At 43.4% G+C, this 17,225-nt stretch overlaps 1 protein-coding gene across 1 annotated transcript; it reads left to right on the top strand.

Annotated features, from left to right (window-relative positions):
* Window positions 1–525: 525 nt before the first annotated feature.
* Window positions 526–4,593, top strand: LOC132835945 (kelch repeat and BTB domain-containing protein 11; the record flags this gene model as incomplete). The annotated part of the gene is made up of 1 exon (XM_060855087.1): window positions 526–4,593. A coding segment is annotated over one exon (2,043 nt), but the record flags the coding sequence as incomplete, so codon positions are not given.
* Between the last annotated feature and the right edge of the window lie 12,632 nt (window positions 4,594–17,225).

Genomic DNA, 17,225 nt, shown 5'->3' with positions numbered 1-17,225 from the left:
GCCTGGTCCAGGAATTTATTGGGAGTTATGCTCGTAACAGCTCGGACTGGAGTTGCTCGATAAGTCAGCCAATACAATCTTATCTAATCGATGGATCAGTCTGGTCAGGATGTATTTGTTGTCACTAGTGCTTCCTCTTTGCAAAAGAACGAGAACTTGGATGTCGAATCTTTATTGATAGGCATTCCTCGGAGTTCTTTCCCAGGACAGAGCCATGGTGGGGTACAAGTGGAAAACCATAGGAATGGGCAAACTCTGACCAGGGAGCAGGTTGAGCCCATCAAAACAACAGACATCAGTGGGGCAAGGAGAGCAACGTGCCTGCAAGACGAGCCACTAGTTCTCTTGGAGCAACACTATGGGACAGAACACGATTCAGGGCAGATACTTTGCCCAGGAACTAAGACACGACCGGAGGAGCCGGTGGGACCCGGGTTTCGGACGGTCCATTGGGACCTGGGTGGAGAGACCTCCTGCTGCACTGGGGAGACTGGGGCAGCGGGGTGCGAAAGCAGAGAGGGGGTGAGTCCAGATCCAGCTGCAACAACAGGAGGATGGACTGAAGGGAGGGGAGACGCGGGGCCTCAGGGCAGCTCTGACAATGGGGGAGCCGAGGGGTCGGACGGGGAGACGCCGGCAGGAGGTGGCGAGGAAGAGCCCAGTCAGGGGGACGGCAGCCCCGGCCCGCGGTCTTGCAGCTTCGGCTCGTCCCTCTGCTTCGCGGCGGCCACCGGCGACGAGCAGGAGCGGGTGTCAGCGCCGGAGGAGCGGGTGGTGAAGAGCCAGCGGCAGATCAACAACAACCACCAGCAGCAGGAGCAGCAACTCCGCGGGCCGCCGGAGGAGCATGGGGGCAGCTCGGTCCCCGTCCCGTACTGGAGCCTGGAGGCGGGCAGCGGAGGAGGAGGAGAAGGAGGCGGCGGCGGCGCGGCCTCGCCCCCATCCCCGTCGGCGGAGGGCCCGGAGCCCGACCTGGTGATCGAGGTGTCGGGCCTGCGGGTGCGGGCCCACAAAGCGGTGCTGGCCGAGCGCAGCGACTTCTTCCGGGCGCGGCTGTCCCGCCAGTTCCTGAGCCTCCGCGGCGGCCTGAGCTTCGAGGCGCTGAGGCCGCTGCTCGACTACGCGTACGGGGCGGGCATGGCGGCGCGGGCCGACAACGCGGCCGAGCTGATCGCCGGGGCGCAGTACCTGCAGATGCCGTGCGCCCTGCACTCGGCCGTCGACTCGCTCAAGGCCCAGCTGGAGCTCGGCAACTGCCTGGAGCTGCTGGGCCTGGCCAAGCGGCAGCGGCTGCCCGAGCTGCGGGAGGCCGCCTACAAGTTCATGAGCGACCATTACCTGCGGGTGCTGCGGGAACCCGCCGTCTACGGCCGCCTGAGCGGAGCCGAGAGGGAGCTCATCCTGAGGAAAAGGACGGAGCAGGCCCCGGCTGGAGCCTCGGCCTCGAGTTCTGCAGCGTCCGCCTCCGCCTCCTCAGCGGGCGGCGAGCGTTGCCTGGTGCTGGTCGACCTCAACGAGGTGTACGAGCGGCCTTCGCCGGCGGGGAGCCGGCCGGTCAGCCGGGAAGGGAGTAGGCCGGAGAGCCCCGAGGTCGGCTCCCCGCCGGAGGCCGGGACGCCCCGGGAGGGCTCGGACGGAGGTGAAGACGAGGAGGCGGCCGCCGTCGCCCGCTGGCTCTACCGCCGCGACGCGTCGACCGAGAGCTGGGAGCGGCTGAGCCGCCTGCCCGAGGCGGCGGCGGACGCCCGGGGCTGCGGCCTGTGCACCCTGTACAACTACCTGTTCGTGGCGGGCGGCCTGCGGGGCGCCGGGCCTCGGGCCCGTCCTTCCGACCGCCTCTTCAGTTACAACCCGGCGACCGGAGGCTGGTCCGAGCTGAGGCCCATGAGGCAGGCCCGCTCGCAGCTGAAGCTGGTGGCCCTGGACGGCCAGCTGTACGCCATCGGCGGCGAGTGCCTCTTCAGCGTCGAGCGTTACGACCCGCGGGCCGACCGCTGGAGCCCGGCGGCGCCGTTACCCCGCGGAGGCTTCGCCGTCTGCCACCAGGCGGCCGCCTGCTCTGGCTCCATTTACGTGTCGGGCGGCTCGCTCTTCTACCGCCTGCTGCGTTACGACCCGCGGCGGGACGAGTGGCAGGAGTGCCCGTGCAGCAGCAGCCGGCGCCGCTCCGCCGCCATGGTGGCTCTAGGCCGGTGGCTCTACCGCTTCGACCTGGAGCGCCGGCCCGGAGCTGGAGCGCCCCTCGCCGTCATCTCCCGCTACAACACGGTGGCCCGGGTGTGGAGTGACTGCGGCTCCCTGCTGCTGCCGCCCGCCGCCGCCGCCGCCCCGGTGCAGCCTTTCCGCTGCGCCCTCCTGGGCCGCGACCTTTACTGCGTCAGCCGGGCCTACAGCCTGCGCTTCACCCTGACCGAGGAGGAGGAGGACGACAGCAACGGGGACCGGGCTCGCCAGGGCCGCCTCCAAAGCCAGCAGCTCACAGCGTGCGCCGAGGCCAAGGGGGTACTCTTCCCGGTCGTCCTCACCTTCCCCGACAGGAGCGCGGCCGCTCACCACAAGGCGCCCTGAGACAGGCCCCAGCCCTGTTGGTAGATAAGGGAAACGCCATTACCCCGCCCCCCTACTACCTCCCTGTAAACCCCTGTACCTCCCCCCCCCCCCCCCCGCCACAGCCTCCCTGTGAACCCCCTGCTCCCCACACTGCCTGCCTGTGCCCCCTGTAAACCTTGCTATCATCCGTGCCCCTGTAAACCTCCCTGTCCCCCACCACCTCCTTGTGCCCCTCCACCCCCACTGCCTCTTTGTGTCCCTCACCCTCACTGCCTCCCTCTATCCTCCAAACACACTGTCCCTGTATCCCCCACCTCCCTGTGCCCCCCACCGCCTTATACTGCCCCTGTGCCCCCCACCGTCTCCTTGTGCCCCTCTACCACCACTGCCTCTTTGTGTCCCTCACCCTCACTGCCTCCCTCTATCCTCCACACTGTCCATGTATCCGCCACCTCCCTGTACACCCCTGTGCCCCCCACCGCCTTATACGGCCCCTGTGCCCCCCACCGTCTCCTTGTGCCCCTCTACCACCACTGCCTCTTTGTGTCCCTCACCCTCACTGCCTCCCTCTATCCCCCAAACCCACTGCCCCTGTATCCCCCATCTCCCTGTACCTGCCGCCCTGTACCCTCCACCTCCACCGCCTTCCTGTGCCCCCTGTACTTCCCACCCCCCAACTGCCTCCTTAAACCTCCTCCCGCCCCGCAACTGCCTCCCTGGACCCCCTTCCCCACCTCCCTGTAACCCCGAGCCCCCTCTGCTTCCCTGTGCCCCCTCCCCCTGCCACCCCCACCGCATCACTGTGCCTTCCCATCTGCTTCCTGTGTCCCCCACCCCTACTGCTTCCATGTAGCCTGCCCCCTCTCTATCCCCCATCCCTGTGCCTCCCCACAACCTCCACTACCCCTCTGCCCCTGCATCTCTCCTGCTTCGCTGTAATCCTCCCACTGGTTGCCTGCTCTCCCCCACTCCCTGTATCCCTCATCCGCTGCCTTCCTTCTCCACTGCCTCGTTCCCTTTCCCCCTCCCTCACTGCCTCCCTTTCTCTTGGCATGGAGCAAAGAAACAAGTGACAGCTGAAGTTTAGTGTTTTTTGTATCTTTTATAAAGTCATACCCTCTGACCATGACATAACCATAATTTTCCTTCAAGTCAAACTTGCATTTTCTAAGTACAGTTTAGATTCTGTCAGCAGCTTTTTGTTTTAAAATATAAAAGGATAAAAGGGAAGTTGCTGGAGAAACTCAGCAGGTTTGGCAGGATCTGTGGAGACCGAAAGAAACAAGTTTTATAGTCCAACTTGCTTATTTGGATAACAACTGAAAAAGGGATGTGGTTGTGGACAAATGATTTTGACATCCCTGCTGGCACCTTCTTGAGTGGGTGGCAAGTAGTATTGAGCACATACCCTTGCCCAGGCCAAAGTCTGTAATGTTGGAAACTGTTACTTGCAATCAAGTTTTGAGGTGGTTAGGGTGGTGGGGAAGAAAGAATAATTTTTGGCAATTTAGTATTTTTGTTAAAAATATTTTGAATCAGATGTCTGTTTTCATCTCCTGATTTTTCATTTGATTTTAAAGGAAATTAATTAAAAAAAGGAGGGGGGCACATAGTTGGCCAGTCAGAAAGCTATTTTGCATTATTGCCAAAAGTCAGAATTTGTTCCCCAGCTGTGAAGCACTGTTAAGTTGTGGTGCTTGAGATGTGGAAAATGTCCAATCAGCAGTGGGTTAGTGGTGCAGTCAAATGCCCACTCTAAATTTGTGAGCACTGAAAATTTTCTCTGGAATTTTCTCAAACTCTCCGTGATTTTGTTGGAAGAGATGAGGAATTAGTGATTAAATCAAAAACAAACGAAATGATTTATCATTGTTATATAGACTATAAATGCTAATCTGACTTTCTCAGATACTAATAGACCTGCTTTGCATTTCCAACATTTTCTATGAAGTAAACATGTGAAAGTTTGGGTTCATAGATTATCAATGACAATGCAATTATCATTCCAGGTTAAAACAAGAACTTGAAATATTGCTAAAATATATGCATTTTGGATTGCTAATATGCCTATATTGAGACTAGTTGGATTTTGTGCATTGTATCTCTTGATATTTTTCTAAAGCCTGAGTAGATGATTCTGACCTACAATGTCATTTTTTTTACTGGCTTTTTAACTTGTGACAGTGACTATTACTGCTGTTAAAGTTGACAGGGATGACGCAACAATACAATTATGATGTGGCCATTAACCAAAGGAAATAATTAACTGAAAATTATTTAAGCAGCCTAGGCAGTGAAAGTTAAGAGAATGCTCTAAATTTAGGTCAGGATTGAACTAAAGTAATTTAAATCATGTTGCAGTGTGATATATCTAAGTTGTGGATTACTTTGTTAGCAGATGTTCAAGGAATTTTAATTCCATTTAAGGTTTTACTTTTAATGGTTTGTATCTCTTCTGCATTCTTTGAGATTACTGCCTTGTAATTACAACCAAAAATGCACCCAATACAGAAGTGATCAGTTTGATATTAAAGTAGAGCAGTTGTTTCATGCTGTCATTGCACAGCTGCTGAAGTTACTTGAAGGTCAATATTTGCCTATTTGCTAGTTATGTTTGTATGAAAACTCTCTTTATAGCCAAGGCATTCAGAGTTTCTTTAATTCCTATAGAAATGGTGATAAAAGGAAATTCAGGAGAAAAGTTAACTTGCTACCATGTAGACCAGCCCAGCGCACACTTGGGGGGAGAGAGAGAGAGAGAGAGAAAAAGAAATTTGGTATTGCTTGCATTAGCAGTCAACTAACTGAGCTAAACAATGAAAGCAAAATTTGAATAGTGTACAGTTATCAGTTGAATTTTTATCAACCAAGTTTGAAGTAGAGCTTAAACTTTCACTGCACAGTATTTGTTTATATTTACACTTTTAATTGGATGATTAAGTTTTTGTGCTAGCACAGTTTTGTTAAGATTGTGCCCGAGAGGTACAATAATATTAGCACACAAGGGCTAATTTGATGTTCTTGAGGGAAGAGACTGTACATAGTGCAGATTATGCATCCCATGCAAATTGCCAGTGTTCTAAAATGTTTGCTTTACCCCATCAGATTATGATGAATGTGTGGAATCAAAGGTGCAGCTGCTTGAGATACTCTTGCATATTGCCATAAAACAGGAAATACAGAAGTATAGTTTGACTTGATGCATAATAACCATGATCTGAGTAAATTTATATTTATTATTACAGTCCATACAGTATAATATCTTAAACTAAGAAAATTGTGTACATCTTGAGTTTTCCTTTTAAACCATAAAGAATCCTGTTGCTCTGTTCTTCCAGTGCCCTGATAGTAAGAGATCAGATATACCACTGAAGAGGAACTTCAAGCCCTCTTGGAAGTCCTGACACAGGAACTCCATGTGAAATAACCCGCGAATTTTGAATTTCCAATGAACAATTCCCCTGCTTCCAGATATTCCGGAAAAGTATACAACTCCGTTATAGTTGGAGATCTCCGACAGTTTCAGTTTACTTAGACTGCTTAGTTATCCGCGAAATGTGAGACAGGATAAAAACCTAGTCTAACTTCTAGGTAATTATGCAGTTCGCCAACCTGATTACCTTATACCCATGTAAATCCTGTTCTTCCTCCACCCCCCACGCCACCCCTGACCCCACAGCCTGATTATTTACTTCATGCACGTATAATTTCTTTTGACATGTAGCAGTCGCAAAACTCCACACCTCTTCATCCATTGCATCAAATATCTCAAAGTTTCACTCAAAGTTGACTTGTTATATCAATGCAAAGAATATAATGCGAAATCTACCTCTGTAACATTGGAAATTTGTAGCTGTTGCACATTTTTCCTGACATTTGTATTTCATGGCGTAGGGCATCCTACAGTATGCTCCATTTGTTAGATTTTGTTTTTCCCCATCACCTTGAAAAATGTTTGTGCCACAACTTGGTGGAAGATAGATTTGATACAGCATGGTCAGGCCATCTGGGACCTTGCTAAATTGTGGTTTAAAAAATTGGTGTATCAGTTAAGATTTGTAGATAGATAAAGAACAGGGATAGATGCGAAGGCTATGAGATGAGTTGGAGTTAAATCAGGTATAGAAAGATATGGGAAAGATCAGATTAAGTGAAGTGAGATGAAGAACTTTGGAAATTTTCAAGAGCAACTTACTACCTGCAGGAATGATATTCGTATTTCAGTTGCTTGAATTTTGGGTCAGAGAGATTGAGAAACGTTGGAAAATTGTAAATTTTATCATGAAAATGGTCATTGTTTAAAATAAATTTTGTGTAGAATTAACAAGACAAATGCAGCAATTTCTTGGTGCAGGACTTTAGTCATGTTTCCATTTTCATGAGGCTGTAGGTGGAATAAATCCAGCATTTTGTGGCAATTCACAGTATATCTCTTCCTCAGACATAAATTACAGGTTTGTATATAAACTAATAACTGCCCAGGGAACTTGCTGGTACTTTCTTAGCAGGGTTTGGACCATGACCTCTGCATTGGTCATCTCTAATGCTGAGTTCTTTGACATTCTCATTAGTTTTATGTTGCAAGTGACAGCCAATAAAAGGATTTTTGAAACTTATTTTATGTTTAAACCACCTAATAGTGCTTTGTCAACACCAGCTATAGTCTTCAAGCTTTCACTTACTATATTGGTTCTCATTCCTGTCCCACTCTTTCAATATATCCACTTTTCATAACTTTAGAAGCTGAAAATACAAAAATGGCATGTTGCTATTTGACGACCTTTGAATCCTAAATTCCTTCAAACTTAAAAACATTCACTAGCTCGTGCTTCTTTTTTTCAAGGTAAATGAAGTTCAGCTTTCTTTCAGTCACACGAATAAGGGGAAAAGCCAGTCCTTGTTCATATTAAGCTACACTGACCTTGATTAAGCTAAAGATTTGTCCAAACTATGCATGTTTATAAATGGAAATTATAATAAGCAAAGTTGAATTAACTTTTTAAAAATTAAAATTACGATGAATGAAAATACCAGTTTTGGTTGGATTTAAATTATTTTAGTTAATTGAGTTGTAAATCAGTGTGAAAAACCCCTAAATGAAGACCTGAACTGACCACATACATTGGAGACAAGTAATTTAAAACTCCCATGGGAAGTTTCATTGCTTGAACTTCTTTGAAGGGGTTTGAAAGAATAAACTTTTGAAAGATTGATTGTTTCCATTAGCTAGGAAACTAATATGTTGGAGGTGCAGTCTTGCGATAAGGAGCTGATCATTTTGGACTGAGCTGAGGAGAAATTACTTTACTCAAAATGTGAATGTGTGGATTTCTTTACCCAGAGAGTGTTGGATGCTTGCATTTTATGTACATTTTAGTCTGAGGTAAACATTTTTGGTTTCTTAATGCAGAAATTTGGGGAGAGGCCAGAAAGTGAAGCTGAAACCCAATACTAGCTGTAATAGCTCAGTGCACTCAATGGGCTATGTAGTCTACTACTACCAATTCTTGTGTTCTTGTTCTAGTCACCATATTAAATCTAGCTCAAGTCTGATGTGAACGAGTTTTAGTAAGTCCTTCACTTGAGGAATATTAAGGAAAACAGGCATTCCTCCTCCTCTGCTTCATCTGAATCCTTCTCTGTTGATGCTTAATCGCATAAATGGCAGAACTTTCCTGTTCTGGGAAAGTTGTAGTTCATCATTAGCTACTACCAACTGTACTTTATACCGCACAACTATCAGCCCCAGACAACCGCTACAATAAAAATTTAGCCTATAAATCGTAGATGTTCTCCTGGATCATGGCGGGAATTAAATTCTACAGTCAGTATCTGTGAATGGATTTAAAGTCTTAGAAAATGCATTTTTTTCTTTTTGTTTAAAACAGGACGGATTTTACTAAAATGATTCATTACTGGATTTGTTGCTTAAGTATATAGTCTGATCATGAATATACTCGTATTGTTTCCAGGATAGCAGTTAAATTTTTACAAGACTGGAATAATTGCAATAAGCACTGAGTTTATGAGAACATAATATCAGTTCCATGCTTTTAAAATCTAGTAGCATTTTTCCATGCTGGTTCTTTTTCACATTTGCTTATTTGTTTGGCAAAGCAGGTTTTTGTTGCAATGATTTTTGTGTGAATGTGGATTTCAGCATTATAGAAGAGAGTTCTTCTGTGTACTTAGTATAAACTGTTTTATGATTTTATATGAATAATTTTCTTCCTCCACACTGGAAAATGTTAATAAAATTTCATAAACAACCATGAAATGGTTCTGTTAGGCAAAGCCAAAATATTCATAAAATCAGCTCTGGAAATGAGATACCACAGGCAAATGCTCATATAAATTGCAAAAGACATAGCCTAACCTCTGGTAAATATGCCAAACGTTAAGAAGGCCTGTTCATAATATCCCTTGTATTATTGAAGGTCCTGTCTGTTTAAAAGGAGCATAAAAACAATTGATGTATATTTTTCTGCAGATGTTATAATTAGTTTCAGATTATTGGATGAAGCCAAACTTTTTCCAGTCATGATGTAAAGTCTTTTTAAAACTCTTTGTTCATTTGCTTTTATAGGTTACACTCTCTCATTCTGACCAAGGGAATAAGCAGCTAGCCTGATTTTAGTGGTTCATGAATGCTGCTGTTGAACTAGTTGCTTGGAGATGACAGGATTGCCTGGGGTGTACTGTATTATATTCTGATCTCTCTTCCTTCTCCAAACTTACTTGTGGTGAAGCACTTTCCTCTGTCCACTAGGCAAGCAATTCAAAATAGCACGACAAACCTAGGGACTTGATATGTACCTGTATTGGGAAAGTGAGTTTTAGTCATGATGCGCCTGTTTGTTCGGGTGTGGATGTGTTACAATTACGGAAGTGTTGTATTAACATTTTGTTGCACTTGTGGAAGTTTGGAATAGTTTTAGGGACTTGACGAATCAAGACATTTTGACCCAGTGTTTGATTGCTGTGCAACAACTCATCATTTGTTTCTGTCCCATCTTGTGTCCCATCCTGTCCCTTGAATGATTTCTGTACAGTCAACAACCTTTTGTAGCACTTTTAACATAATAAAACTTCCCGTTGCTTCACAGAAGCAAAATGCGTAGCAAATGAGGAAAAGATTGAGTTTGGTGGTGAACACATGATGCAAAGAGAGATTTTGTTGAGACTTTGTTTGGATGATTATGATTCAATTAGAATCATTAGAGTGTGGAAACAGGCCCTTCGGCCCAACAAGTCCACACCGACCCTCCGAAGAGCAACCCACCCAGACCGATTCCCCTACATTCACCCCTGACTAATGCACCTAACACTATGGGCAATTTAGCAAGGCCAATTCACTTTACCTGCACATCTTTGGACTGTGGGAGGAAACCCACACAGACACGGGGAGAATGTGCAAACTCCACACAGACAGTTGCCTGATGCAGGAATTGAACCCAGGTCCCTAGTGCTATAAGGCAGCAGTACTAACCACTGAGCCACCGTGTCGCTCCCATGATAATGCAGTTGCAAAGAAGAAGGATTTAGCTGAGCTTTTCAGGGTGTTGGACCAAAACGTATGGAATTTCTTGAACATTGTACACTGTTGAAGCATTGACATTTAATGAAATGTGAGTACATTTACTCGTGATATCAGCTATCATGCTGTAATGTCAGTGGCACAATCCTCAGCAGTAACAAAAATCTCAGAGTCTTGAATTCCCATAATTTTCACAAACAGTTGTTTTCTTTGGGATTTGCTAAGAATTTGCTTTGGCCTCTTGTTATGGTTCTTCAAGTCTAATTATGGAATCTGTTTTGCTGAAATATTTCTTTCTAATTTATGGTTTAACAGCATCTAGAATAGAAACATAACATGTTAAAATTCATATTTTTACGTTTTTTAAATTTAAAATCAATTTGAAAATTGAAAGAGGTAACTATCAAATCATGATCTTTTTCCCCTTAAAAGCAAAACTATTTTCCCCAAGGTTTTCACCATTTTAATCCATCACCAGAGAGTTAACATTTTCAAATCAAGCTCAAAGCATCTTGACAATACATTTCATTACTGTATTTATGCACTAAGTATACATGAAATGTGTTGTGCTACTTTGACTGTACCATACTGTGTCTAATGTCCTCTATAATGGAACTTCAAGCAGATTCAGTATTCTGTTGTACATTATCAGTGTGCATGTGGGATTGATTTCAATCATTTTAATATTTTTTGAACAGCGACTTAAGCTGAATTTTGTTTAGTGCTAAATTATGGTGTGAATCCAAAAGCATCGGAAATGCATTCCAATCCAAGGAATTCCTTATATAAACCCAAATAATGTTATAAACTAGGATTCTGCCCTTGTGTGCTAATGTTGAAGTACAGAGTTAACCATTAACTGCTGAACCATGTAAAATGAATTTGGGCTGTGAAATTGCATATAGTCTGTACAGGGTTGTCTCACAACTACCAAGTTCCAAAATTGTCTGTTTTTAGTTATGCCACTCTTTTTTTTAAAAGAAGCCCTTACCAATAAAGCCCATTTACCTCCATTTGTTTGGTACAAATGTGCTCACTTTCATTATACATGATTTGATTCAAAAGAAAAGTTTTGACTACTCCGCTGTATTGCATATGGAGATTCTATTGTCTTCCCGCTTGTTTATTTTGTTCTCATACTTAGTTATCTGACATTATTTATGTACTGTTTTAAGTCAAATTAAACCTATTTTGATGTACCCTGTTTCTAGGCATTAGGTATAACTAAGCCATGTGAATAATCAATGTTGATAAATTAATGACTAACCAAATGACATTGCACTAATTAGTCAGAAAAGCTAACTTTTTCATGAAATATTACTGACACAGCAAGTTGACCAAGTTTTGTAGTTACCTTTTGTACAACCTGTTCAGATTTTTTTTGCACCTCCGGTGCAGGTAGGGTTTGAACCCAGGCATTCAGGCCCAGAAGTAGGGACACTATCACTGCACCACAGGAGCCCTTCCGTCACCTTTTTTTGTACTATGATTCCAAATTCAAGCTAATATTTTGCAAGCTGTCTGTGGGAGGCATGTAAATGCTGATACTTTGCTGGAGTCAATTGGTGTGACCCTTAACATTGCCAATGTCCTTGTTGGGGGTCAGTAAAAATATGTGGCAGTGCATTTAATACATATTTAAATGGTTATTTTGCACTGCAATAAGCTGAGCAAAATCCTTTTGAGTTTGAATGTTTTTTTTATTGCAGAAATATACTTTATTCATAAAAATGTCTATATTCATTGTACAGAACTGCTTCAGTAACTCTCTTTGCATATGAATAACAAACAAACATGGGAATTTCCTATTTCCTTTGGTGATACTGTATGTCCAACCTTTGGTCTGTTTTTGTTAAGTTTAGTGGTTTTGGGTAAACTGTTGTAATTCCATATCAGTCATAATGTGACCTTACTATTAGGGTGGATTCCCATGAAGGTGGAGGGATGTAGTTAAAGATGTCAGTAATGTGAACAGCTTATTAGCTAAAGCATTCCCTAGGGACAATAATTTTTTTTTGCAGCAGGTTGGAGGAGCTAGACTGAATATATGGCATCATGTGATGATGATATTACATTGCAACCAATTAGGTAATGCCTTTCCCTTGTACCCAGATTTGAGAAGACCATATTTTAACTGATCTTTGGATGTTAAACCTTCAGTTACTGGGACGAGGGAATTACCTCTTCAATTTTATGTTGTCTATTATTAAGCTCTGCTCATGTACAATGTTGATAGACTGCAGAAACCTCACTGTTGATAGGTGAATACACTGTGAATGACATTACGATCAACCAGATCATAACTAAGGCAGGTAGAGAATGTCTTTGATTGAATTATTCACTCAAGCTGTCTGTTCATCTCTTGTTATGCTCCTAATGCATTGTTTTTGATTTGAATTACAACTTCCTTTAAACCGCTGAATACCAATGAATTGATGTTCCACATAATATAAAAGTCGTAAGGGCTTCAAACAAGTGGATAAGACACATCATAGGAGTCATAGTATAGTGATGCCAGATTTCAGAAAAAATTTGCAGCACTATGTTATGTGTTTTGTAGATGTTTTAAGGTACAAGCTGTTGAACCCTAAAATAGAAAATGTGTAGTGCTCAGAGTTTGTGTATAATGATAATGGAAGCTGAAGTTATTTGAGACTGTTACTAAATTTGTGACTCAGTGATTCAAACTTGTATATTATAAGTGGAAATACAAATGTTTGCCTATTGCACTATAAGTGCAAGCAATGCATGTGGTGCCAAGTGATTCAGGTATCAATCTCCTAAAGCCTCAGCATGAAAATAGAGGTGAATGGCAGACAGCAGTAAATGTTCACATTCAATTCCATTACGGTGTGGATTCTGCTCATACTTTTAGAAGTAACACTGAAGTATTTTCAGACTTGTTAAACTGACAGATTTGAAGTGTTTTTTACAATATTTTTGGATCAAACCTTATCTATGATAAAAGCCAATTGAACTGCAAGCGGAAGATGATCTTGTGAAGATAGAAATTTCAATATATTTGACAATTAATGGTGCAGCCACAGTGATCATCGTCAAGCACTGGAATGAGCAATTATGTGGACAGAAACAAGCTCTCGGTTCATTTTGCCTCCATTTCCCCAAGTACTTTACTCTTCTAAACTAAGTCAGTACTACTTGGATACAATGTGCAAAACATAATTGAATGACAATTGATACTTTAAATCAAGAAGTGTTAGTGATAATTAATGGTTCCATGATTATCTAAACACAGCATAATTTAATGTAGAATTCTCTTCCCAGTGTTCCCTAACAAAAGTGTAAAATTATGAAGGAAAAATTGATTCACCCTGGATTGAAAAGAATTATAATGTTTACGTTGGTAATTCTATGAACTGCCACCAATTCTTTCCATTTCCTGTATAAAGGACTATGTACCATTTTGGTAGACTGTTTGAGTCAATTGTAAATAATGCACGGAGATTTTACCATCTTGTGAGAAGAGCTAATGTTAAAGGCTTAAAATGCACTGTGCAGCTTAAAGCATTTTTCTTAATTGTTTTTTGATGTATTTATTAACCTTTCATTTATGGACATTGTAAACTTTGAGTGAAAATGTAAAACTTTAATACAGATGACTGCAATTTAACAGAACTGATGTTGTAATAAAGAGCTTAAATGCTGTGACAATTTTTAAACCTGTTTGTTGGATGAATTCCACAGAGTGCCATTTGCATAAATGTGAGAGATTTTCACAATTCTTTAATGCACTGTCATTCTTCCTGGCAGGACTTCTGACTCTAAATAAATAATAGCCTCAATTTCTAATTCAGTGTTATATGTCAGCATTGTCATTCTGTTTTATGTAGTATATAATTAAGGAAAGCAACAGTTGAGTCAAATGGGTAACAGAGAACCAGAAAATCTATTTGCCATCTCTTGATTTTTCTTTCTAACTTTCTTTAAGTCACTAAAGAACAGTAGAGCACAGGAAGGGGTCATTTTGGTCAAAATACTCCACAAATAGTCATTACTTTGAAAAGCAATTATTGTTGCAAAATCCCACAAATAATAACCAGTCAATTTGCTTTTAATTGTGTTGATAAGGGGAGCAATGTTGGCCAGGGTAAGGGAGCTCCTTTTCAATATCTTTTAAGTGCACCTGGCTAGAAGATGTCTCAGTATTTTGTCTGGAGTCAAAGACAACTTTAGTAAAGTGATACTTGCTCAGTACTGTGCTGAAAAGTCAGCTGCGAGCAGTCCACATTCAGTATAGATGGCTGCTGTTGCTATGCAATTTTCACTTTGTGTTCACTGTCTGGATATGCCTTGGTGTCATATCTTTATGTTCCACAGTGTGATCCCTAGTGAAAGTCTATCTATAAGGCACGGTGGCACAGTGGTTAGCACTGCTGCCTCACAGCGCCTGAGACCCGGGTTCAATTCCCGACTCAGGCGACTGACTGTGTGGAGTTTGCACGTTCTCCCCGTGTCAGCGTGGGTTTCCTCCGGGTGCTCCGGTTTCCTCCCACAGTCCAAAGATGTGCGGGTCAGGTGAATTGGCCATGCTAAATTGCCCGTAGTGTTAGGTAAGGGGTAAATGTGGGGGTATGGGTGGGTTTCGCTTCGGCGGGTCGGTGTGGACTTGTTGGGCCGAAGGGCCTGTTTCCACACTGTAAGTCTAATCTAATCAAAGGCACACCTCCCTCCTTCTATCGTGGATCTGGATGGAGTATGTTGTATATAGCAGTCCCATGCAATGGGTATTTAACTTGGTTCACAAGGTTTAAGGCCACATGTTTCTGTGCTGGAGCTAACAATTTTTCATGTTTAAATGTTATTGTTTGCAACATCTTTTATGTTAAGAGGCTGCTTTAAATTTTTGTTTGGACCTCATTTGCCACATTATTGATCTGTGACCACCATGTATGGGGACACATCAAAGGCCATTGTGACCCTGCTCCTGGGCCTGACCATGGTGGCCATCAAAAGATCCAGGCATTGGAAGGGTTCATAGCGCCTGTCTGCTTTATGTCCTCATCTGAGGTTCTGTGCATAGTCAGATATATGTGGAGAGACAGCACATGAACTCCACTGGCATAGTACAAGCCTTCTGTGATAGATGGGATCATCCAGTAATGAAGTTTTGATTTGATTTTGATGTTTCCAATGTAAGTTTCTGTTAACCTTTTGATTTTTTTTTTGTTGTTAGTGTCTTATCAGGCATTGAATGTTTAAAAAGAGTATGTTTAAAAATGGAGGATTGGCCAACTGTATGCTATCGAACCTATTCAATATTTATTTAAAAAGAGTAAAATATGTTGAAAGGTCATATTTTTGTAGAGTTGAAGCAGCCCAGGTACAACTTAAATATTGACAGGATCTGATTCCAGTCGCAGCTCCCAATCCAAGCACCATTATTTTTACCAGTATTGGTATCCTGACCTGACTGGTACCATTACAATGTAGGAATCTTCTATATCCTGGCAAGCTTCACCATAATTTGCAATTCAAAGCTCCTCAGAGAAGTCATGAACCATAGTGTGGATTTGGGAATCTTGAAAGTTCAAAAGATCTTACATATGCAATGCAGTCATTCTACATGTCTCATTCTGTGCCAGCCTATGTCCCAGCCGCTTCCCAAGGCTTGTTATTGTCTCCATGTCAACTCATGTACATCGCACCCCCCCATCCACTGCACCCAACCACAAGCTGCTCCCTATGGTTCCTTAGTTACCCCATGCCATTTCATGCCTTTTCGTACAGTATAATATATGCAACCAATAGCCATAAAGTAACAATGATAAGTTGGAACTGCTGATAAAACATCCAAACAGAAATATTCTTTGAGAAAAAAGATTGCTGTTTTATCAACCATATCAAATTGTCTACAGATCATCAGAGTGGCAATAAGAGCAGCTTCAAATCTTAACACTTAATTTATCCAAATAAACATTCTGATGTTTACAATAAAGATCAGAGAAAGATCAATGGCTATCCAGATTGTCACCAGTTTTAATTAAACTTCGTTGAGAATCCTGACCAATGATGAAGGGCTTATGCTCGAAACGTCGAATTCTCTATTCCTGCGATGCTGCCTGGCCTGCTGTGCTTTGACCAGCAACACATTTGCAGCTGTGATCTCCAGCATCTGCAGACCTCATTTTTTACTCAAAAAAACTATTAGTTCTGCAGGATTGTGTTTTGACAAGTGAAGCGAATTGTTGACTGCTTGTTTGAGATCCTAAAGTGATTATTATACATTGATGGTTAAGGCACAAGAGTCGGTATGGAGGGCAAGAGTGGCCACAGAAAGTGGATGAGGCACTGAGCTAGGTGAGGGCTGGTTGGCCTAATTGCTTTTATTATAACTATGATAAAGTCCCAGATTTCTGAGGCAGGCCTTCTGATTCGCCCACTTGCCTAGTCTCGGCAACCTGGATCTGCTGATGAGGTGGGTGAGCCTATTCTATGCGACTTCTATTCCTGTTAGAGCAAAGTTGGTGTGTGTTTGGGTCCTTTAAGATTAATATAAGTGTGCTAGGTCAGGAAAGGTCTGTTTCAGTTGTGAAAATTTGGCCCGATGTATTTCTACCCAGTGTGCTGAATTGAAACCCAGTTGCTGGTGCATAGATTTACTTTGAAATATTTGGGACTGATTGTACAGTTGATTAACCCTTGCTTGCAATTGTCAATTGTAGAAAGATAAGCGATAGCAAAAGGAAAGGTAGAAACTATCACTTTGGCTGATGGAAATTTTAAGTTTATCCCAGGTAGGTATCAATTTGCAAAAGAATATGTCTGCATGGGTTTCCGCTGGATGCTCCGATTTCCTCCCACAGTCTAAAGATGAGCAGGTTACGTGGATTGGGCATGCCAGTGGGGTCCAGGGATGTATAGGTTAGGTGGATTAGCCATGGGAAATGCAGGATTACAGGGATAGAGTAGGGAGTTGTCTGGATGGAATGCTGTTGAGTAGGTGTGGATTTGTTGAGCCGAATGGCCGGTTTCCACAGCGTTCTATGATGATTCTATGTAAAGTCAATTTGATCCAAGAAACATCACTGTTTTGAAGATCTGTCCCACTATCCAGTTTATCACTCCACCTTTAAAATCTCTCCCTCCTCTTCAATTTTTTTTTGAACCAATGTATTCA

This window comes from Hemiscyllium ocellatum, chromosome 3 (assembly GCF_020745735.1).
Source record: "Hemiscyllium ocellatum isolate sHemOce1 chromosome 3, sHemOce1.pat.X.cur, whole genome shotgun sequence".
In the NCBI taxonomy this organism is placed as follows: domain Eukaryota; kingdom Metazoa; phylum Chordata; class Chondrichthyes; order Orectolobiformes; family Hemiscylliidae; genus Hemiscyllium; species Hemiscyllium ocellatum.
Note: the sequence above shows the minus strand (reverse complement) of the source record. Positions and strands in the feature narration are given on the sequence as shown.